Genomic DNA, 24,815 nt, shown 5'->3' with positions numbered 1-24,815 from the left:
AAGAGTTGAAGCTGTTATAGCTGCAAAGAGTGGACTGATGTCATATTGAACCCTATGGATTAGGAATGGGATGTCACTTACAGTAAATTCAGATGCGAGTAAAGGCAAGTGAGCAAATACTTTTGGCAATATAGTGTATGTCCTTAAAGAACAGTGATTGAGCCATCTTTGAACCAAGCCGCAGGGAAGGAACTGTGGATACACACACACACACACAGCACAGCACAGCACAGCATAAATCAAATCCTTCAAAATATTAAGAAAGTAAATGTAAGTTAAATGAAAATATAATTAGAAACTCAGTTGAGTAAAGTCACTAAAATCTCACTATAGCTTTTTCCTTGGAATAACTAATAATACTCATTAATGACTATTCTAATCACATTTTGATTGTTCACTATTATATTCCATTGCTTATATTCTCTTTATTATAACTTTTAAGGTACCTGGAGACATCTGAAGAAACATGCACATAGATTCACATTTAGATGCAAAAACACTTCTGTTTATTTGAGCAGTAGTGGGATTCAGCCAGTTCGCACTTATTCAGGAGAACCAGTTGTTAACTTTCTAGGCAGTTCAGAGAACTGTTTGTTGGAAGAAATCTCACTTTGTTTTTCCACACTTTACAGGGCTAATCCTGTCTGGAAGGCAGGAAAGAAACATTCTGGTGTTGTTTCTAGCCTAATCTTTATTGCCCTGCTTACAGAAATTGTGTCTTTGGTTAACCCTTATTACATTGTAACAGCTAAGGCGAAGCACCCATCAATGTGAGTGATTTGAGTTGGCCACGCCCACATGGTCACATGACCACCGAGCCACACCTACCCAGCTGATCATTAGGGCAGAGAACCATTAGTTAAATTATTTGAATCCCACCACTGATGCAGAGTTACAGCAATAATCAAGGAGAACAAGTGTTCTTCAGGTGGTTCTTATATCAAAGTATATTCCAAAGTGTTCAGGGTTATATAACCACCATAATGTCATTCAGTTGCTTTCTGGAGAAGTTTGGCACAGTGGCGTCTTTACTGGGATATCCAACTGGCAGCAGCAGAAGCAACTTTTCATTTGGTGGGCGCTCAAGCAAAACTCTCAAGCGTGGGCCACAGTTCAGTGGAGTAGTAGTACTGTCACCAGGCCCACATTCTAAAAGCAAAAAGAGAACAAATATGAAAATTTTGTATCAGAATAGCATTCTTTATCCACCTTGTTCATGTTTCTATAATCTCTGAAGAACCTACATGTTCAAGTTTTCACCACAATATTTCATTCTGGAATACCTTGTCCCTCAGCCTAAGAGATCCTTTTCCTGTTTAAGATGGCTGTCAAACTGAAACAACGTTTTAAGGATTTTGTGGAGAGAACCAGTGTTAGTGATTTGTTATAAATGTTTAATGTTTGTATGTTCTTATATAGCAAACCACTGCTATATGATTTGCTATAGGTGGCATACAAACAATTGTACAAATGATTAGATAGATTCATAGATAATAGATAGGTAAGTATATGATTATCTAAGGCAAGTATATGCTTGAACATGCAATCTCTTCAGAAAGTATAAGTACTGCAATTATATATGTTTCAATATTGATATATTTTCATAATTGTATAATATAAATTTATGATGCAACACAATTATTTTCTGTTCAGGTTAATACAAAATTACCTGTTCTTTAGTCAAATAGAATTCATAAGATATTCATCATCTTATGTCCATACATATTTATTCAGGCATTTTAATAATGCACACATGTCAATTTGTAATATATATTGCAACGTGTGCTATATTTAATTCCAAAGGGATTCGGCCTGTTGCTAAAACCCCAGAATCATATAATACAAAGACAAGCAAATTATTATAGTGTGGCTTTCTGATGAAATGGATTGTAGTCTATAAAACCTATGCATAAAAGATTATATGAAATATTTCATTGTTTTACCATATACATAATTCTTGTTATTTGTTTCTCCTTTTAGCGAGGGGCAAACACTCACAACTCATACCATAAGTCTTGTCATGTGAAGCTATCGTTCAAAAACTACAAATTTTGCTTTTCTTTGAGGACACATGGGAAACCTATTGAAGAGCCAAATTTTGCAATAGAACTGGATAGAGCAATGAAGTTCAAAGTGGCTTTTTTATTTTTTTTCCATAGAAAGTTTTTATTTTCCATTTTCATAACATATAATCACATGTATACTATTACATAGTCAATATCATGTTGTATTATTAAGTACTTATATCAATTCATCTTACCATCAACTACCAAAGGAAAAAAAAAGAAAAACCCAGTTATTGGCTCTTCTGCTCTCCATACACCATATTTATACCTTATCCAACACTTTCTTCCCCCTCTCTCCTCCCCCTTTCTATATCCTGTCTTCCTTCCATCATTTTCTACTCTACTTCCCCTTCCTTTCTCCTTCTCCTCTCTCCCCTTACCACTCCTCCTTATACACCTCATCTTCCCCCTTCACCTTCACTCCTATCCCTCTCTTCCTATCTTTCTTCTCTCCTCTGCTTCCCACTCTTCCTCTAATTCACTTGGTGTATTTCAGCTTCTGAGCAAACTCCCTTTGTGTTGATGGTATTTATAATTCCATTTCAATATACATAAAAAAGAAAAAAATAGCAGTATACATGTACAATCATCCAACATCCCTCCTCCAACTTAGTAAACTCCACTCCCTCCCTCCCTCCCCCCCAACCCCCCCAACCTCCCCCCACCCTGACTTCCCAGAACCAATACAAGGTATAAATCTTTCACAAAAACAGTTTAATATATACTTAAAGAAAAAGTAGAAAGTTGATAATATCTTTGAATTGAGCTTAGTTCCTCCTTGCTAGGCTAACTATAAACAATTTGTATCATTTCTGATCTTAATCATAAGCTATCTGAAATTTCCTAGACCCATATTTATTTTGAGTATAGTCAATCCATTTTTCCCAGTCTCGTTTATATCTCTTGTTTGAATTATCCTTGAGATATGCAAATATTTTAGCCATCTCTGCTAAGTTTGTGATTTTCAATGTCCATTCCTGGATAGTAGACAAATCTTCCTTTTTCCAGTATTGCACCACCAACAATCTAGCTGCAGTTATCAAATGCAAAGTCAAGTTAATCTCTACTGCTGTACAGTCAGTAATTATACATAACAAAAAATAGGTGGGGGTAAACTTTATCCTTTTTTTTTAGAACATTTTGCATAATCCATCATATTTTTGTCCAGAATACCTTAACCTTTTTATAAGTCTACCATGTCATTTAATTTATACTGATGTTTTTTCCCAACCCGTAGCAAGGCATTCCCCAGAACATGACCTTTAAAATTCTCATCCACCTCTTTATTATACAGTAAACAAGCAGCCATATACCAAATCATACCCTTCAATACTGAGCACTCCATCCCCTGCTAAATTGATCCAATCGCTTAACATTCCATATTAGAGGCTTAGTTACCATCATTAGCCCCCTGAAACTTTTTAATAGCCATCTGAACATCTTGGAATTTAACCTTTGGCCTAGTTCCTCCCACTGTTTCTGATGTAACACCTGTATGCTCCTGAATGGTGGCTTGTGTACGTTGCTTTCTTAATTCCTGTTCCATTTGTCTAGTAACCACACGGTCTTGTCTTTGTTCTTTAGCTTCTTGTACCTCTGAGAGAACAAGTTGATCCCCCTTGTTAATACTTGAGTGGTTTGCTTTCCATCATATCCTTCTTTTTCTCTTTGTCTAGATCTAGAGGAAGAGGGTTGTCCACCCTTCAGTACGTTGGTGTAGAAATCTTGTGCCTTCCACACTGTATTGAGGCGATGTGTTTTTCCAAGGTAGCTAAATGCGATGCCAGCTGGTGCGTCCCATCTAAACTGTATCTGGTGATTTTTAAGCTCTTCAACTAAAAAGGCATAGTCTTTCCTAGATCTCAGCATTTTAGGTGGTATCTCCTTCAAGACAGTCACCTCCCGACCCCCGATTTGAAGCTTATTTTTGTAGGATTCCTGTAATATTATATTTCTCACATCTCTAGTGGCGAAGTAGACCACTATATCTCTTGGTAATTGTTTTTGTTTTGCCAGCGAGGGAATTAACGCGGTAAACCTTTTGATTGCCAATCAGGATTCCCTCCTGACCTTCCCGCCATCAGGTCGAAGGCTTTCAGAGAGAGTCTGTTTCAAGTTCTCTTGTGTATTTTTCAGGGAGGCCCCTTATCCTTAAGCAAATTCCATTGGCCTATACTGTAGCATTATGATTTCATTTTCTGCATCGCTAACCTTTGCTGGACCGCCTCCATCTTCATTATCAAGTTCGTATTAGAGTCACTAAAATCTTCTAACTTTTCTTCAAGGCCATATGCATAACCAGCTAGCGAATTCAGAGCCATCAGAAAGTCCCCTCTAATCATTTGGTTACATGTCATAAGTTCTTCAGACATCTGTTTGTTAGAAGCAGCTATCTCTTCCTTAAGTTTTGCTTCCATCGTAACAGCATGATTTTTAACACATCGATTAATTCCTTATTGATTAATTCCACATCGAATTTCCCTTGTCAGGGGGTCCCCTGCAGAAGTGGAAGGGAGTAATGATTGTATTTTAGCAGAAGGTGCTGGTGAATTTCCGGCACTTTTCGATGCAGGGGGAGGGGGGGAATTTTTTGCTTAGAAGCCATCTCAAATTTAATCTTCTTTAGTCAGTTAAAAAAAATCCAAGTAGTCCGTTTATGCAGTAATTGCTATTTGGTTTGATAATAAATCACTTCTTAGTAATACATCACTTTTAGGCTTCGCAAAAATTCTATCCAAGTCACGCCCCTCCTACACAGCTCGGCGCCATTTTTCATAGAACCTTCAGCAATTAATTAGCAGAAGGAATTCTTTGCAGATGGAGCTAAGGATTTATACATACAATTAGATGTTCACCAATATTGGTTCAGCTCGGCTTGAAGACCACAATAAATCATTTGTGCTGAGGATGAGCGAAAACCTTCATTCTGCAACAAAAGGCAGAATGAATCCTGGCTCGGAGCTGCTATGCTGCAGCCGGTGCCTTCCCCCTTCCTCCCAGTGTTTAGGCTGAAAGGGCTAGTTGGAGAGCTTCCGATGCATAGTTTGTCATCTCTCTCTTCTAAGCCCGAAGAGAGGGTAAATAAACTGCCAAACAGCTTGATAGATTTCTGTTTAGACAGATTAACGACACCAAGATTCCAGAGCTATTAAAGATAACAACCCCCTGTCAGGCTCCGCCCACCGGAAGTCGACAAAGTGGCTTTTTATTGAGTCTAATCAGGGGGGAAATTGGACCGGTTCTATCCAGTTCAGGCAAACCGGTAGTGCCGATGGCAGGAGGCTCCGCCCACCCACCTGGACTTCATCACATCCCATTTTTTTAAGCTCTGCGCATGCTCGTAAGGTCCTTCACATGTCCGGAGGTGGCACATGCGCGCACTTTTGCTAACCGATAGCGAAGGTAAGTTGATTTCACCCCTGAGTCAAACTTTCACTCAGTGCAGGTAACTAAAAAAAAATCTGTCTTTGTCTGGCTTCCATCTGAACCCATCTAGCAAAGGAAAGCCAAGTAGTTTTGATGTTAAACTATTATGGCTTGGATTCCTCCCCCACAAAATGTAATTGGAATCTGCTTTCTTATTACTGAAATTCACTGTTTTGTGCCTGAATTTTACAATGATAGAAAATGAGTCCTGCCCTTCTTCCTTGAAACATACTTGATGTGTTAGATCTTAAATAAATTAGATCTTAGTCCTGTTAGATATTACAGTTTTCTAACATATCAAGAGTGTTCTGAATTCTATTTCTGGGGCATTAGCTATTGCACTGCACTCAATTTTAGATAATCTACAAATTTGATAGGTATTCTTCGCACTTCTTCATTCAAACCATTAGTAAAAATATAAAAACTACAGAATTTGGGGTTGATCCTTATGTCAATCGTTTATTTTTAAATTTAATAAACACCTATTAACTGTAGTTCTTGAATATTACTTTCAAACAGCAATATATCCACTTAATTGTTCTATCATAGACTTTACTGAATCATTTATTTACACTTAACTGTTAATCAGAATGTCCTAGAGTAGTTCAACAAACGCTTTGTTCAAATCAAGATATATTAAAATTATAGCATTCCACAATCTACTAAATACTCCGCAATCAAAAAAATTAGGCAACATTAGTCTAGCAAGAATTGAGGTTTTTTGCAAATACATCTTGCTTTTGGCAATTATTGCAGTATTTCAATATATTAATCTCTTTATGAACTACTCTAATATGAATAAATAAGATTTTAAATTTATCTCAGCCATGATGGTCATTAAATCACTTTCAGTACTCTTCATAATTCAGTATCATTATAAATCCATAAATCAGTCTGAGTATCTTAAAGTAGGGATAAGTCCCAAATATGCCTTACACAAATCTATATGCTTAGTCTTATTTTATTTTTTAAAAAATAGAGAACAATTTAGAGAAAGCCCAGTCCACTGAAGCAAAGGGCCCATTGCTATTGCAGTGTTCAAGCTGAAACATATACAATATAAATTAAGTGTTCAGAATAAATGTGCTTATATCATATTACATTGGCAGATTGTGATGGAATTTTAGTATGTTAACTTTGCTCTAAACTTGCTCAATAGATTTAAATGAAAATCCTCAATCTCCCAAGATTACAACAGACTGCATATTCTTTCAAATATTGTGTGCAGCCTAAAATACCTTTTCATTAAGGCAGAACCAATTCCTCTTTTTGCCCAGATATGTAGTCTAAGATAAAACATATAGTGAAAGCAGTTTTTTTCTAAAAACAACAACAACAAAGAAACAATGGTGGTACATAATCCTCCACCTTGGTTATATTTCTTTGTGCTCTTCCTCTTACCCAAATTGCAAGCATACCTCTAAGGCAGCAAGAAGGATGCCACACGCAATAGAAACACTGATCTCATTGTAGTAGTGAGTTTTCTTTTTCCCATCTGGAAGTATTCCATACACCTGCTTGAAAATGAGAATCAAATATGGAGCGCTATCCAATATTCTTTGATCCAGTTTGTCCTAAGAAAGAGTCATTATTAAACAGCTGTTTAGCATTAAATATTTGCAGTAGTTATAAAATGTATATGTATTATACAATAAAAGTCTGCCTGAAAACCTTTCAGAAAACTTTTTGAAAGCTGCCAGATATAACACCTACTATTTTTCTACTTAAAATAAAACTCCTTGCATTGTGTTCAGCACCTTGGCTGGGACAACACATCTTTGACTTGTACTGTTTCAATCACAGTTGCAATAAATTGCTTGCCATAAAAATGCCGGGTGAGAAATGAAGCAGAATTTGGTTTGTTTAAGAAAAAATATATACTGGAAAGAGATATATTTAAAAGCATAAACAACCTGAAATGTATTTTCAAACCTGATAGAAAATATATATAGTGGGGCTTGGTACCATTTTAGAAATGTGCTAACCATAATTTCAGGATTAAAATAAAAATAAATTTATTTCGTGATTAATTAGATTGTATATAATGAAATGATTGTATGAATGGATGTATATGACAAAAGGTAATCTTTACGAATATGTATTTGTACTCAGGAAAAAAATGACACTAATAGGCTGGATTTTAATTGATACTTATATCCATAACCTAAAGAACATAATGATCACTCCTTCCATGTTGCAGCAATTATCCTATTGATACCTCATCCTTTTTAAGTCATTAACCCATCTGTCTCCCATCCTTTTCATGTAGTTCATTTCTTCCTCTTCTTCAATGATTTCCCGGATTTTATGCTTTACTTCTTTATCACTGACAACCACAAAGGTCCAAGGTTCAGTATGTGCCCCGCTAGGAGATGTTCCTTTAATTGAATAAAAAGGAAATATTTGGATTAAAGAAGAAAGCTACCCAATGATCTGCTAATAAAAGAAAAAGTAGACATCACAACTTTATGCATCATCACTTTTGGAACTGGGATATAACTAACCAACTGTGCTAAGATTACATCAGTCAGTCAGATAATTTACTAGATTAACTCCAATTGATTAAAACTTTTGATCATGTAAATGTGTTGCCCCAACATGAAACAACAAAGCTAATTTAATAAAATAATGGATCATGATCTTCAGAAAGGCATTCTGTTCATAGAAGAAAAAGCTTTGGGGAAGTGGGCACCTCCTTTGAATCATAGAGGCAATATAAAGGGTAACTTTGGCTTGCAACTATTTATCTTATTCATATGCTTATCACTGCTGTTTATTTTACATTTCATCTTATATGAGCTGCCCTATAGTTACTGTACCTTAGAGATGTACTTCTTGAGGCTACATGTTTTATACTAAAAGCCTATGCTATAACTGAGAAACAGCTTACACAAGTACAGAGTGACAAGCAAGGATTGTATTTATCTTAATTCAAGTTGGTAGACTTCCCTCTTAACTTTACCATATGGACACATCAGTGGTGGGTTTCCAATTTTTTTATTACTGGTTTGCTTGTGTGTGCGCGACCCTTCTGCGCATGTGCAGAAGTGTCTGGGCTGGTTTGCCCAATCTGGGAGCAACCCATCGCTGAGATACATGCTCTTTTCTTATGTGAAATGAACAGTATGGGTGTCAGCAATGGGAATTATTGAGGTAAATTGAAAAGAGCCTCTGTCTGTCTGTCTGTCTGTCTGTCTGTCTATCATCATCATCATCACCATCTATCTATCCCTCTATCATCTATCATGTTGGGAGAGAGATTTTGAAAGAAACTGAAACTAACACTGAATTATTATAGGAAGACTGAGTTCCCAGATAGCACCATTTTCTTACTAACATTCACTCTGGAGGTATCATACAATATCCCTTTAGGTAGACTGATATTTTTGAAGTTGAAAAATAACAGGACGCTAAAGTGGTTACTCTAGATTTTAATCATTTCCAAGAAATCCATTTACAAAGAGTACTACCTGCGGTTTTAATCACATTTTCAATTACTTCTCTTGGAACTGGCTCATCGCTGATGAATCTAACAGATCGTCTCTTTTTGAGAAGCTCATAAAAATCCTTTGATCTTTTGACCAGGTCTTCTTCAGAATAAACGTTCTATTGAAAAAGGGATGTGAGCGAATTCATTCCATTCTCGTCATCTTAGGAGAAGGTGGAGGAATAATAAAAAATAAACACAAAACAGGATAAAGGATTTCAATTATATTTTGGGGGGAAAGTCCTAATCTTTGGCCGTATTAACTATTGCATCTAACTGTAATCAACAAAGAATTTGGAGGAAACAAGTAATAGTTATAGAAAACTATCAGAAGTAATATTTTTTCATACCTGTTAGTATGAATATACTCTGCATGCAGAAAAGACAAGTTCAATTTCTGACATCTCCATATAGAGCTAGGAAAACGACAACAATTCTAGCTAAAATCTTGCCCAATGATTGCCTAAAATGAGGTGTAGACCAGGAATGGCCTATGGAAAGTATTACAAGTAGTTCATTTGTGCTTGCTTAAACATGGGTTTGTAGGAGCTAGACATTAAAAACCTAGAGAACAGGTTTTTCTTCCCTGCCATAGAAAGTATTTGACTGATCAATCTCTGGGCACCAACTTTATCTGAGAGAAGGCGTGTAAGTAGACACTGCATCTGTGTCCTGAGGCAAACATTGTAATGGCTACCTCAAAGGTGATGGATCTCCAGTGCTAAGCCTCCCTGGCTATGGTTATTGAGGTTGGAGTAAAGGAGCAGCAGCACTCATGACTCTAAGTCTCATGAGAAAAGGATGAAGGGAGTTAACAGCAAGCGCTGAGAAAGACCCGAGAGTCATACTTCCATCTTGTAGTCCAGGCCTTACTCATCCACTTCCAGGCAATCCTAATGAGTAGAGGAGGATGAAGAGAATGAAGGAAGTGTCACTCCTGCTGCTGACTGAAGCAACAACTAATTTAGGAATGGGATGATTATGCTAATATTACTTTGGTACCAAATCAAATGGCTCCTTTTTGCCTTTTAAATGTTTTCAACCCAGTTTGCCTTGATTTTTTGTTCAGTATAGCTGGTTTGCTGATGAATAGTTGTTTTATGCTCTGATAGCTGTAATTTTATTTTTTGCATCATTTTAAAAATCTATGCACACTGTTGCAGATGAAACTGCAGTTTGCAATGTTTTAGAAGTACATAAGAAAATAAAAGATGTTAGCAGCTGCAGAATATTTTCTCCCTTTACATTGTTTGTAAATGTAAAGTGAGTATGTACATTCACACATGCAGAAAAACACATTCTTTTTTCTAAATAGTGTAAGAATGTATTATTTCAGCTATGTATTTCATATCTTTCATGTAAAAAGAGGCAGAAAGAAATACTTCCCATTTCTTTAATTGCAAAACAAAAGAATCAGTGGAGGAAGGCGGCTAATGATATACAATGTTCCTCATGCTGTTTGTTTAGTGCCTAACAAGGGCTTCTTATTTTGCCATTTAATTTGTTATATTCCAAGTGATCAATGTTCATAAAGCCTTAAGAAAATATCTTTCTTATCCCAATATAAAGGAGGGTGAGATGATCCATGGGTTAAACATAGGAAAACAAAACGGGCCCCTAGGAGCAAAATTTATGATCCTAAAACACTTGCCACTTAGTGTTTCGAAAATAGTGCTCAAGATTGTTTTCTTTGGATGCTGACAGGATTTTAAAAAGTGCTTTAACTTTTTTGACTCTGCCATCATACACTATTAAGTCACTCTTCTAAACACACCCAAGCCATGCAGTTGCTTAAAAGCAATGAACTGCAGGCTTTTATCAACCTGGCTGAGCATGACTAAAAGCTAATCACAGAATGCAAGTATGGTGTTTTCATCCCATCAATCAGCACACTATAAATGGGGCTGTTAGGACAGGAACGATAGGCACAATGGTGCGCTTATTCATGCCCCTTACAGACCTCTTAGGAATGGGGTGAGGTCAACAGTAGACAGTCTTAGGTTAAAGTTGTGGAGATTTGGGGAAGAAACCACTGAGTCATGTAACGCATTCCAGGCATTGACCACTCTGTTGCTGAAGTTGTATTTTCTGCAATCGAGTTTGGTACGGTTTACCTTAAGCTTCTGTATTGTTGTGGTTGAAGCTGAAGTAGTCATTGACAGGCAGAACATTGTAGTAGATAATTTTATGTACTATGCTTAGGTCAGACCAAAGGCGGCATAGTTCTAAGTTGTCTACACCCAAAATTTCAAGTCTGGTGGCGTAAAGTATTCTGTTGTGAGCGGTGGAGTGGAGGACTCTTCTCATGAATATCTCTGGACTCGCTCAATTGTATTAATGTCCGATATGCACTGTGGGTTCCAGTGCATATGAGCTGTATTTAAGAATTGGTCTAGCAAATCTTTTGTATGCTCTGGTTAATAGTAAAGTGTTCTCTCATTTCTTCATTGCAAAGGTTTCTATTACCACCTTCACAACTCAAACCAGGAAAACTACTGAGAAAGAGAAGAAAACTTGTAAGTCAAGGTTCCCTCTTCCACATTTTTTTCTAACATCATCTTGGCACATGAATTTACATACTCTTACTATTCTTAAATGTAATGCATATTTGGCCCAGTGCCAATGCAATGAATATAAGGATATTCCACAAAAGACCAATTCCTGAAATACATTAGAAGAACATTAGTTGATGGGTCCATTCAATTAAAGAGCAGAGAAAGTGCAGGCCAGAGCAAGAGCCAGTCAATGGAAGCCTTTCTCCTTTCAGACAAATTGAGGAAAGAGTAGTATTGAGATTTTGCTTTCTCTTCCAAGGTTAGTTTGTAAAGTTATATGGCTGCTTTGCTCCCAACACAGCCAGCCGTGTTAGGATTAGTCCTTTGGACAAGAGAATCCGGAATCCTGCATGAACCAGTAATGCTCATTCTGGAAAGGCATCCAACCTTGAATATATAATACCCTATCAGAACAGGTTGGCTTGACATTTCTTTCACTTTCTATCCTGCGTTTGGAAAAATTCACAGGTCTTTGGGCTTTTTAGTAATTCAAACCAGGAAAGATGTGGCATGCATAAAAGCTGTATCGAGTTATTTGCACATCATGGAAAAGCTCCTCACCTGTGATTAAGCACATTCCATTGCCTTCCATCTAGGAATATGTTATATTGAACTTTAGAGGACATACATCTCAATAAACATGTAGAGATAAAGTACTTTTGTCAATAACGTGCACACTGTAGCTGCTTTCTTTCTCCATAACTCAGATCAGCTTCACAGCTTCCTATATCAGTTACAGTTATTACTCTACATAACCAAAAAGGAGGATCTCAGGCTGTGTTAGCCTTGAAAGGTAATAAAAAAAGAAGCATAGCAAAGAGTAACAACTTTATCTTTATTGTAAGGGGTTCCCCACCCCCTCCTGTTCAATCATATTTGATTCTTGGAGACTGCCTAGACATGTCCCTGCAGTTTTCTTGGCAATGTTTTTCAGACTGAGAGAAAGTGACTAGCCTACAGTCACCCTGTGGACTTCATGCCCAAGGCGGGACTAGAATTCACAGTCTCCTAGTTTCTAATATGATGCCTTAACCACTACACCAACCTGGCTCTCACAGAAACTTCCTTTGTTCCAAAAACTAGGGAAGGTTCCTTCTGAGACACTTTCATCACCTCTCCTCTTTCAGACTCAACTTTTATTTATTAAACTATTGTCTAAGTTGTCGTTCTTCTTCCTGTCTCTCAAGGTCATTCCCACATATAATTTCATGCTAGGAGGCTGCTTTTGCCACTTTTGTCTCCTCTTGGAGTCCATCAAAATCACCAGACACCATACCAGCAGTATTTCATTTCTTCAAGCACTCCAGCTCTTCAGTTGCATAGGAATTACAGATTCATACCAAAACACAAATAGTTAAACATTAGTATAAAGCAGCCTTTCCCAACCTCTTCTCCATATGTGTTGAACTTCAAATTGTCCCCACCCTCCCCACCAATTCACAGCCAGGAATAGTTCTTCATACCTTCTTCCTCTGCCTGTAAATCAGTCCCATCTTTTAAGACTTCTTCTCTCCATGGACCAGGTACTGCCTTTTTGCTGGTTGTGCACAGTTCTGTCTTGGGAGTTTTCCTGCTGTTTCTGAATATTATCCCTATCAGGACACAGATTAGTGCTACCACAGCTGGAGTTAATAAAGAAAACATCATAATCAATGAATATCAAATGCGGTATCACAAGTTCACCACGCAGCAAGCGCTTCTTGTTAAGAACAAAATTGAAAACAAATAGCACAAAGGGATTAGAACCACCCACTTAGAGGGTTTTGCCCTCTTGGCTTCCTGAAGCTGGAATTTTCTGAAATTGCTCTTCAACCTTTAATAAGATCTGGCTTCTTTCCCAGAATTAACCCTGTTTGTTTTATATCCAAGTTGAAATCCTATTGCAAAATCTGACCCCAAGTTACATTAAGTTGAATGATGCCAATTTAATTGCTACTATGTTCTTGGGAAATCATGAGCCAGTATGTATAGAGCTTGGACAACTCTGAAGGTTGAATAAAAAAGTCCAGTGAAAGATACTCAAAACCATCCTAACTGGACTAGGAATAACTCACGGGTTCCCTTCTAGATATTTTATTAATTTATTTATTTGTTAAATTTTTCTCATCTGTTTTAGATCTATTTTAGACCAAATTAAAACTTTTGTCATCATACCTTCCTTTAGAATAATCTTTTTTGTTAACTTTCAATTTCCACCAAAGAGTGTGGAAATGGGTTTTAAACAATCAAAATCCACATATTTGTTATTATTCATCGCAATACTATTAATAATATAACTATATATCAATACAATTACAATGGTACATAACATAATCATCATCAAATTCTCTCCACATTAATATTTCCTCTCTTTTTTTTGTATATCTCCTTCTTTCTAACTTCTGTTTCTATTGTCTAGCCATTGGTAGAATATATCCCACATCAAGAAATATTTAGTTTCTTCTTTATCCTTAATAATGAGCGTTAATCTGTCTATTTCTTCACATTCTAATATTTTCTCCTTTAGTATAGTCTTAATGAACACATCTCTTTACCCAAACATCAAAATGAACACAAATGAACAATGACAAGAATACAATGATACTTTGGAAAACATGGATTTATTGTAGCAATATAATACTAAAAAGCTTCTTCATACTTTTCCTGGCTTCTATTTGCACTCCCTAAGAGAGGTACACCTCACAGTTTGGGAAGCCCTAGTTTAGGCTGTAAATCACCAAGCAAGTCATCTGGTGTCTCTAGTCATCCAAATTGCATAGTACCATGGGTGAAATCCAGCAGGTTCTGACAGGTTCTGGAGAACAGGTAGCGGAAATTTTGAGTAGTTCAAAGAACTGGTAAATGCCACCTCTGGCTGGCCCCAGAGTGGGGTGGGAATGGAGATTTTGCAGTATCCTTCCCCTTTTCACGCCCACCAAACCACGCCTACCAAGCCATACGATGCCCACTAAGCCACACCCACAGAACGAGTAGTTAAAAAAAAGATTTCACCACTGCATAGTACCTAAAGCTGGAGAAAGTATGTTGCTGTAGGAAGTAGAAGCATTCACAGCCAGGGTAAACTGGCTCAAAATTGGAGAATTTAGAAAACAAATATTCTCACCTATTGCAGAGAATTACTTTGGAGCCTTAGATAATGCCCGTAAATACTTTCAATTTTAAATGGCTAAGTTTTGCAGAGCCAGCAAAGGTCCTTTTTATGTGAGGGTTTCTGCATTTCCACAGTGTCCAATATATTGAATAGACACTCCTGCAATTTCATCATTAAAGCTGATGTTTTCTTTCTACTATCAATATTTGGAGCCATTACAGGACTTATACCGCACATCGGAAGCCCAAAAAAGTCCTCATTGAAAGACTTCTATTTTATAGTTACCTTCAGTCTGTCAATAGCAGTTTGGCACTGCTATTAATATGCAAAAACGTAACGCAAATCAGGATGCTTTGCAACATTAAGAATACTCAGAAGGAGCTCCTAATTCATCTTCCTAATTCAATACAACATAAGAAGAAGAAGCAGGAGATATAGCACAATCAGATGAGCAAGATTGTGTTATGATAGCCTCAATAAAAGCAGTTATAGCCTTCCTGTGGAGTGGATGATTTGGTTTGATGGACTGACATTTTGTTACACTTTGACCTAGGCCAGTGGCAGACATCATAAGATTGTGCCAAGTCAGAAGATTTATTGATGTTTTGCTATTAATGGATTTGTAAAAAAAACCCAACTGCCTTTTTGGCATTGCGTTTGCGCTAGGAACAGCATCTCCTTGGGGATTTGCAGAACCCCCAACCAACCCTGATAGCCCTTTATAATGCAACAAAGACCTGCCTCCAAATTCCTCCATGTTGTCAGCAACATGAAACAATGGAGCTCTATAGCAAACCACTAGAGGGTGTGGAAACACTGCAGAAAAGTGTATCTCACAGAACTGTAGCTTCTAATACTACCAAAACACACAGGCATAAGGAAATCCAGGCCCTTTTCTTTATCAAATAAGAACATATTGATACTAATTGTAAACCATTTCTAAGAAAATGTAGTGCCTGCCTCGAAATAAATCACATAAATCACATTCAACTAAGTTCAGAAGACCTCACATCTTATTTATATGTTAACTGGATAATCAACCATGTCTTCCTTGAATTAAATGGCTTTATTCATGCTTTACCTGCGTAGAAAACATGACTGAAGCACTTGTATTGGTTGCTTATGCCATTTTTTCTCCAATTTCATTAGATGAATATTAAATGTGGCTAATGGGATATCATTGTAGACTTGAAAAATGTAGATGTGAACATCAGTATGGTACATTGGTTAAGGTACTGATTCAGGACCAGGGAGACTCAGGTTCAAATTCTGCCTCAATCATGGAAGCTGCCTGGATGACTTGAGATCTCTAATTCTCTCTTAGTCAACTTATCTAATATGATTATTGGTGTGGAATAAAAATAAACAAGAGATTGCCCTAAGTTCCTGAAAGTAAAGCAGGATGTGAATTAAATGTCCCTTTCTCCCTCTAATTTATATTAGAAAGCAATGATTTCCTACAACAGGATACTGCTAGATAAACTACAACAGGGGTGTCAAACTGGTGGCCCATGGGCTGGATGCATCACGCCCAGGCCATGCCCACCCTGGCTCTGCAAAGGCAAAAAACATCACAATATGTCACGATACGTCACATGACATGATCAAATTTGACATCCGTGAACTACAATAATCTAGTTGGGTTGTCACTAGAGAATGCCCCACCAAGACAGATTCTGTTTCTTCAGTTCAAAATAGCCCAAATTGGGCAGCAATTTTTTTTTTGGAGAATGGGCATACAACCTCATCTAAGACATATGTCCATTTCATAGGCATATCCCACAAGGATATGCCTCTCCTGTGCCATATCTACCAATTTTAGAAGACATTCCAAAGATGTTGACCGACACCCATCTAGAGACTTCTCATCGTCTTCCCACCACTTGACAACCAAATAATCATGAAGAAAGAGAAGGAATTGCTGCAGAAGGTCTTTTGACTCACTACGTAGAAGCATGTTTAATTTTACAAGTGCATCACTCATTCACATTTAATTTCTACATGGCTTCTGCAGAACCGAACAGTTTGAACAAGTCTGCCCTTCGAGGAATCTGGCATTTGCAACACAGTGTCTCACAAATGCCGTTTCCATCCCTGATGCCTCAGGCAAGAGAACAGGGAACCTTTTCGTTCCTGTCATTGTCATCAGACACAAACAATTTCCTTCCCTTGCCATGTGTACCCAATGAACTCTGGGCCTGTTGCCTCATCTGTCCTACTTTTCTTTCTTTTTTTCAGTTAAATCTCTTGATATGATCTTGCTGACATTCAAAAACTCTGTTTTTTTTATGTGCCTTGAATTTTTTTAGAGAAATGATGGATACTTGCTGATGATGGCAATGAAAGTATCAATAGCTATTGTTAGCTGTTGTTGTTATCTGTTGTTCTCTATTTTTATTACTACTATTACTACTGCTTTTGTTACCTGTTGTTGATTTGGTTGGTCACACAGTCATTCAGATGTTTAGGCTGGATTTGGCAATTTTTAAAAAAACTATCTAGTCCTTCCCAAGGACCTGGGATAGGAAAATGGTGTTATCTGATGCTGTTCAAAGTATCATCGCAGGATGTAAACTACCTTTTCCAATTGACTGAGGTTGATTTTGTCAATCACAATCACATTTAACTGGCACTCCAGATGTTTTGGAATTGTTCACCAGGTATCTATTACTATTGATACTATTTCTGCTATTGATACTATTTCATTATTAATAATATTATTTGCATTCTAGGAATGATACATGATCTCTTCATGTGTGTTTAGTGAATACCAATAGCTGCTACATATATTACAGTGTTCTTTTGCAAAAAATACCTGAATGTGTAGAGAAACTGTTTTACATATTATAGCTCATAATTAATACCATAATTTCCAGAAGTTGTCCAGCTGGTGCACTGACAGTTCAAAACTATCATTGTAGCAGTTTTGTTATGCAGCAATACCCTACTTCCAGTATCCTCCAGAATTCAAGGGTGATGAACTATGGCTCTTTTATGACTTGTGGACTTTAACTCCCAGAATTCCTGAGCCGTGCTGGCTCAGGAATTCTAGACGTTGAAGTCCACAAGTCATAAAAGGGCCACAGTTCCCCATCTCTGCTCCAGATAAATCAAACTCCAATTTCTAGAATTCTGAGACGGCAAGCTGATTAGGTATCCAGCAAATCTGGAGGACAGTAGTTGGAGAAAGTTATTCTAATGTATACACGTCAATGCCATGTTGGAATGTGACCCCATTTCTGAATTACTACAGGAAATTAATGACCCCAAGAGAAGTGGAATATTTAAAGAGAAATGGTAAAGTTACCATATAATGAAACAAATCTCATGGTTTCTCACTGTTTCTTACCAACAAGTGCTAAATATCTTATTTCTTTCCCTGTTTCTAAGGTCAATAGATGCCTGGTGCCAATAGCATGGGGGCAGAGCAGAAGGGGAGCAGAATGACAAAAGTAGAATTATGGCATCTTAAGCCAAGCCCCCTCCCCTGCTTCTTTTGGACCTGTGTCATGATACTGTATTTGTAAATGAAAGGAGCAGAGCTAGTGGTATGAAATAGAATGGCTGCCGAATTCCACCGCTCCGAATGCTTGCGACCAAGAAGATATTAACCGTGGCGCCCAGGACCCCTAACATGGTAACGGAGGGGTTCCTTTTGGGCACCAGCCTTCAGCCTTCCCAGGGAGGTGGTCGTTTAGGGAGGGGACCACCCTTAAGCGGCTCCAGGAACAGCTCCGGAACGACGAGATCCTCCCCGGCGTGGCTTTTTGCATCGGACTTTCTAAACAGCTGGGAAGCGGCGGCGACGGCTCTGTGCGAGAGGCGGAGGCTTTGGCCCTGCCGTTTGGAGGAGTGCCGAACCCCCTCACTGACTGACCAACATCGTGGGGCTGGCTTATGCCCCGAAGAGGAGGTGGGAGGCCCAGGAGAGATGTCTACACTGGACTGGGACTGGGACCGGGAGGCAGAGGAATTGATTTCCTGTCTCCGTTACAGCTTCACTCCTATCCCCCCCTGCATTTTAAAAGGGCGTTTTGCCACGATTTCATCGCTGTTTCTGCAGGACCTTAAAAGGTCTGACCATCTATCGGCTTGGCTTAGGAGTAAAACTGGAAGAACTAATTTACGGACTCCCTGTGGCAGCCATTACCATCAGCTGCCACTACTACAATTATCACTGCCTCAGGAGTGCTGTGTTAGCTGGGAAACTGAACTCCCTCTAGTGGCCATCACGGGTACTAATCTGAAACCTTTACCATCATCCAGCACTATTACATCAGAGAGGCAGTGTGCCAAGAACTTAGACTCCCTCCAGTGGACATTGTTAGTATTTCTTTTTGGACATATACTTTTCTGGACCATTTACAGCGTTCTATCGGACTCCCATTAGACCTTATTAACGAGAAGGCCAATCCTAAGATCCTGCCTTCACCAATTCGCACAACCGTTTAACCGCGCAATTTTTTTTTTATCTGGTATGATGAGTGCATGGGATTGTATGTGCTTGAGTGAATGATCCCACTTTTATTATTCATTATCATTGTATTTTTATGTGTTTTAACTTTCTGTGGGGACTGCTTGGGTGAATGAATGAGTATGTCTGATTCGGAGGACCTGCCGGGAGAAGCGGGGGCCATGGGGGTGGTTGAGGGAACTAGAGACACGGGAGAGGGTCGGGGTATTACGGTCGTAACAGGGAGGGGCAGATACGGCGGGGACTTCAGGGCAGGCCATTACCGGGGAAGGAGGGTTCGCTACATTACAGAGATCCCTCCTTCCGGCCCTGTGAGTCCCACTCCGAGACCAGATGGCGCAAGTAATCAGGACCCTGGACTCAGGCTGCTGTCGCTAAATGCCAGGTCTGTGGTACATAAAGCTCCTCTCGTCCGGGACTTAATTTTAGACGAGAGGGCAGACCTGGCATGTATTACTGAAACCTGGCTGGGCCCAGAGGGAGGAGTCCCCCTTGTAGAACTGTGCCCAGAAGGATTTCAGGTGCTGCACCAGCCGAGAGCCCAGGGAAGGGGTGGGGGTGTGGCCGCTGTCATCCGGGAGTCGTTAGTTCCTCGTAGGATCCCTGCTCCGGAGCTTGTCGGGTGTGAGTCTCTGCTGATAAAGTTGGACCTCAAGGGTCAAGTGGGTTTGCTGTTAACGTACCTGCCTCCCAACAGCGTTGCAGCAGCCCTCTCCTCGCTCCTCGAGTCGGTAGCCGAGCTGGCAATTGAGTTCCCTAGGTTGATGGTCCTGGGGGACTTCAATTTGCCTTCGCTCGGTGAAAACTCTGATGGGGCGCAGGAGTTCATGGCTTCCATGACAGCCATGGGCTTGACCCAAGTAATTCGGGGCCCAACCCATTCGGCGGGTCACATGCTCGACCTCGTATTCCTCTCGGAGCAGTGGATTTGTGATCTTGGTCTGAGGGGTAACGACATCATACCCCTGTCGTGGTCAGACCATTGCCTACTGAGGCTCGACTTCCAGAGACCAAACCCCCACTGTAGGGAGGAGGAACCGACCAGGTGGTTCCGCCCCAGGCGACTCATGGAACCATTAAGGTTCCAGACGGAACTTGGGGTCATTCCTGATTCTTTCGCCCACAATCCGGTAGAGACTTTGGCTGCTGCCTGGCATTCGGCAGCATCAGAGGCCCTCGACCGGATTGCGCCACTACGGCCCCTCCGAGGCGGCGGATCCCGGAGACCCCCTTGGTTCACCGAGGAACTCCGGGAGATGAAGCGCCGGAGGAGATGCCTAGAGCACCGATGGAGGTCCAATAAGTCCGAATCGAACCGAGCAATGGTAACCACCTGCACCAAGGAATACACCAGAGCGCTTAGGGCAGCGAAAAGATCCCACATAGCCACCTTGGTTGCGTCCGCTGAGTCCCGCCCAGCCGCCCTGTTTAAGATAACCCGCTCCCTATTAAATAAAAGGGAGGCGGGGGAACCCTTGCAGGGCAGAGCTGAGGATTATGCCCAATTCTTAGCGGACAAAATTGCTCGGTTTCGGTCGGACTTGGACTCCACCCCTGCAGTTCCAGCCGAGGCACAAGAGGATCAGATGGAACATCTCTGGGTTGAGTTTCAGGATGTTACCCCCGGGGATGTGGACAAGGCCATGAGGGCTGTGAGTGCCTCCACCTGCGTACTGGACCCGTGTCCCTCATGGCTGGTTACCAGCAGCAGTGAGGTGACACGAGGCTGGATCCAGGCGGTCGTGACTGCCTCTCTTCGGGAGGGGAACTTCCCCGCCGCACTGAAAGCGGCGGTGGTGAGACCCCTCCTAAAGAAGCCATCTTTGGATCCAGCTGTCCTTAATAACTATCGTCCAGTCTCCAACCTTCCCTTCCTTGGGAAGGTTGTTGAGAAGGTGGTGGCCTTTCAGCTCCAGCGGTCCTTGGAGGAAGCAAACTATCTCGACCCCTTCCAGTCAGGCTTCAGACCCGGTTACAGCACAGAAACCGCTTTGGTCGCATTGACTGATGATCTCTGGAGAGCCAGAGATGGAGGATTTCCCTCCATCCTGGTTCTCCTTGACCTCTCAGCGGCTTTCGATACCATCGACCATGGTATCCTTCTGCGACGACTGCGAGAGGTGGGAGTGGGAGGCACCGTGCTGCGGTGGTTCTCTTCCTACCTCTCAGACAGGTCGCAGTCGGTGTTAGTGGGGGGGCAGAGATCGTCCCCTAGGCCCCTAACATATGGGGTGCCTCAGGGTTCGGTCTTATCCCCCCTACTATTCAACATCTACATGAAACCACTGGGAGAGATCATCCGCAGGCACGGGATCAGATACCATCAATATGTGGACGATACTCAACTGTATCTGTCCGCCCCGTGCCAACTCAATGAAGCGGCAGACGTGATGAACCGGGGCCTGGAGGCGGTTATGGACTGGATGAGGGCTAACAAGCTTGTGCTCAACCCAGAAAAGACCGAGTGGCTGTTGTGTTTCCCTCCCAAGGATTCCACCAATATTCCATCTCTCAGGCTGGGGGGTCAAATTCTATACCCCTCAGAGAGGGTCCGCAACTTGGGAGTCCTCCTAGATCCACAGCTATCGTTCGACCACCATTTGACGGCTGTGGCTAGGGGGGCATTCGCCCAGGTTCGCCTGGTGCGCCAGTTGCGACCCTACCTGAATCGGGAGGCACTCACAACAGTCACTCGGGCCCTCGTGACCTCTAGGCTGGAATACTGCAATGTGCTCTACATGGGGCTGCCCTTGAAGAGCATCCGGCGTCTTCAGCTGGTACAGAACGCAGCCGCGCGAGCGATTGTGGGTGCACCGCGGTTCACCCACATTACACCTATCCTCCGTGAGCTGCGCTGGCTACCTGTCGATTTCCGGATGCGCTTCAAGGTGCTGTTAATCACCCATAAAGCCCTACATGGTAGTGGATCTGGATACTTGAGAGACCGCCTTCTGCCAATCACCTCCCTGCGACCAATAAGATCACACAGATTGGGCCTCCTCCGTATTCCATCGGCCAGCCAGTGTCGGCTGGCAACTACAAGGAGGAGGGCCTTCTCAGTAGTTGCCCCGACCCTTTGGAACGAACTCCCCGTGGAGATTCGTACCCTCACCACCGTCCAGGCCTTCCGCACAGCCTTGAAGAACTGGCTAGCCCGTCAGGCCTGGGGATGAAGATAGTTGCCCCTCCCGAATGATGAATGCATGTTGGTTACTGTTTTTATTATATGTGTCTTTGTTATTGTCTGCATTTCCCCTTCCCTGATTTTATGTGAGCCGCCCTGAGTCCCCTCAGGGAAAAGGGCGGCCTACAAATGTCAATAAAATCAAAATCAAAAATCAAATCAATGTAGAAAGGGATGTTGTAGGTTTTACATGAGGACAATGCCGTATTCTGGGATTCTCATTTTCCAGAAGACCTTCCATAGTCTGACATGGTCAACCCAATTGAAGGCTGACACACTTATTTATTTCCTACTATTCTTTGGCATGCATCAGCAATAATATCACTTGTTCCCCAACCTTTTCTAAAACCAGTTTGAACATCTGGCATTTTTCTTTCAAAATAAGTCAACCCAGATAAATGTTGTTCTCACTTCCCTGGGTGAAGATGAAATAAGCATATAATCCTTGTCACTAAAGCCTTTCAGTTTGCTGTGAAATGAATAGATGCTCCTTTCTCATTTCCTACTAGTGCCAGACCTTACCTCTTTTAGCTTCCAGCCTTTAATCACTGAAGAACTGTCCAAATAAATACAGTATGACATGAAGATAATATAATTCATTGCATTAATCTTCCACTAAACAGCCAGTAAACTCAGGGGAAATTCATTTCAAAAAATAAAAATCAATACGGCAGATACATGTCCTTTGTCAGATTCCTAACTCAGGAATGTATGTTGATTAGCAACAGAGGATGAAGATGTTGCATAGACAATGAGACAAGAAGGAAGTGGCCAATTTGATCCCTCCTGAGATTTTGGACTGAAATTTTGCTCATCCCTGAAGGTTGGGTAGGCTAATTAAGGGATATGAAAATAACGTCCAAAAATGTCTGGAGTTCATCAAGCTGTCTGTTCCTGATACAAGGGATGAAAAACCGCTGACCAGTTGAATGCAGGACTCTTCCTTGTCCTCCTACGTACACCATAATTTGGATATTTTTTAAAAAAATAAAATTTATAATATCCTACCCAACCCATCAGAGCGGGGAGGCAGGGAATGCTGCGAGTCTCGTCCCTGAGGGAAATACACCTGGTGGGACCCAGAAGAAAGTCCTTCTCCTTGGTGGCTCCCTCTCTCTGGAACATCATTCCCCCAGAGATTATAACGCCCCCCCACTCTATTACTCTTCTGGAAGGCACGGAAGATCTGGTTCTGCCAGGGGGCCAAGGGAACTCAGAGCAGGATGGAGCCCATTAAATGGCTTGTGTGATCTGCTGTCGCTGGCGAGGTGGGGGTGATTTTATTATATTAATTTATCTGATTCTTTTATTAGTTTTATTGTTTTTTTAATGTGGTTTTAAATTATGTAAGTCGCCTTGAGTCACCATGGGTGAATAGGCGGCAATATGAAATATATATATATATATATATATATATATATATATATAGATAGATAGATAGATAGATAGATAGATAGATAGATAGATAGATATAGATATATAGATATATAGATATATATATCTATTAGATTTTTTTACAACCCCTGGTAAGCCCCAATTATGGGAGGAAGCTAACTGCTTCCATCATCTGTCCTTCGGCTCGTCACAAGAGTCCATCATGACAGAAACCCAATATTTTTACTGTTGCCTTTGTTATATTTGTGTTTTTTTATTTGTGCTGATAAATAAATAAAGGGAGACTAGTATAGATCTATTTCAAGCTATTTAGCTCTCATCAGCTAGCCACACCCTTACTGGGATTTGAACCTGGGCTATAGTATGCCTAGTGTGCAATATAGCCCAGGTTCAAATCCCAGTAAGGGTGTGGCTAGCTGATGAGAGCTAAATAGCTTGAAATAGATCTATACTAGTCTCCCTTTATTTATTTATCAGCACAAATAAAAAAAACATATATATATATATATATATATATATATATATATATATATATATATATATATATATATATATATATATATATATATATATATGTTATATTTATGCTGATAAATAAATAAAGGGAGACTAGTATAGATCTATTTCAAGCTATTTAGCTCTCATCAGCTAGCCATACCCAAGTTTTTGGGAATCGAACCTATATATATATATATATATATATATATATATAGATAGATAGATAGATAGATAGATAGATAGATAGATAGATGATAAATAGATAGATAGATAGATAGATAGATAGATATAGATATAGATATAGATATAGATATAGATATAGATATAGATATAGATATAGATATAGATATAGATATAGATATAGATATAGATATAGATATAGATATAGATATAGATATAGATATAGATATAGATATAGATGATATAGATATAGATGATATAGATATAGATGATATAGATATAGATATAGATAGATGCTAATCCAAAGGTTTAGTCTTTGAGCTTTCAGACTTGTGCTGCAGCCCATCCTCAGACAACTTCTCTCTCTCTTAGTTTCTTCTCATCACACTTTTTCTCCCCTCACACACACCTATTCACAAAAATGTTATGGCATCCTCTAAACACAGTATATGCACCTGA

At 40.0% G+C, this 24,815-nt stretch overlaps 1 protein-coding gene across 1 annotated transcript; it reads right to left on the bottom strand.

Moving 5' to 3' along the window:
* Nucleotides 1-815: 815 nt before the first annotated feature.
* IYD (iodotyrosine deiodinase) lies at nt 816-13,193 on the bottom strand. Its single transcript, XM_032216330.1, is given in 9 exon segments — nt 816-1,131; nt 1,134-1,149; nt 6,911-7,044; nt 7,047-7,066; nt 7,711-7,870; nt 8,963-9,092; nt 9,094-9,137; nt 12,112-12,126; nt 12,998-13,193. Coding segments are annotated over 9 exon segments (867 nt in total). The 5' UTR covers nt 13,182-13,193; the 3' UTR covers nt 816-967.
* Nucleotides 13,194-24,815: the final 11,622 nt, after the last annotated feature.

Source organism: Thamnophis elegans, chromosome 4, assembly GCF_009769535.1.
Source record: "Thamnophis elegans isolate rThaEle1 chromosome 4, rThaEle1.pri, whole genome shotgun sequence".
Lineage (NCBI taxonomy): Eukaryota > Metazoa > Chordata > Lepidosauria > Squamata > Colubridae > Thamnophis > Thamnophis elegans.
The sequence above is the reverse complement of the archived record's forward strand: the minus strand, read 5'-3'. Positions and strand labels throughout refer to the sequence as shown.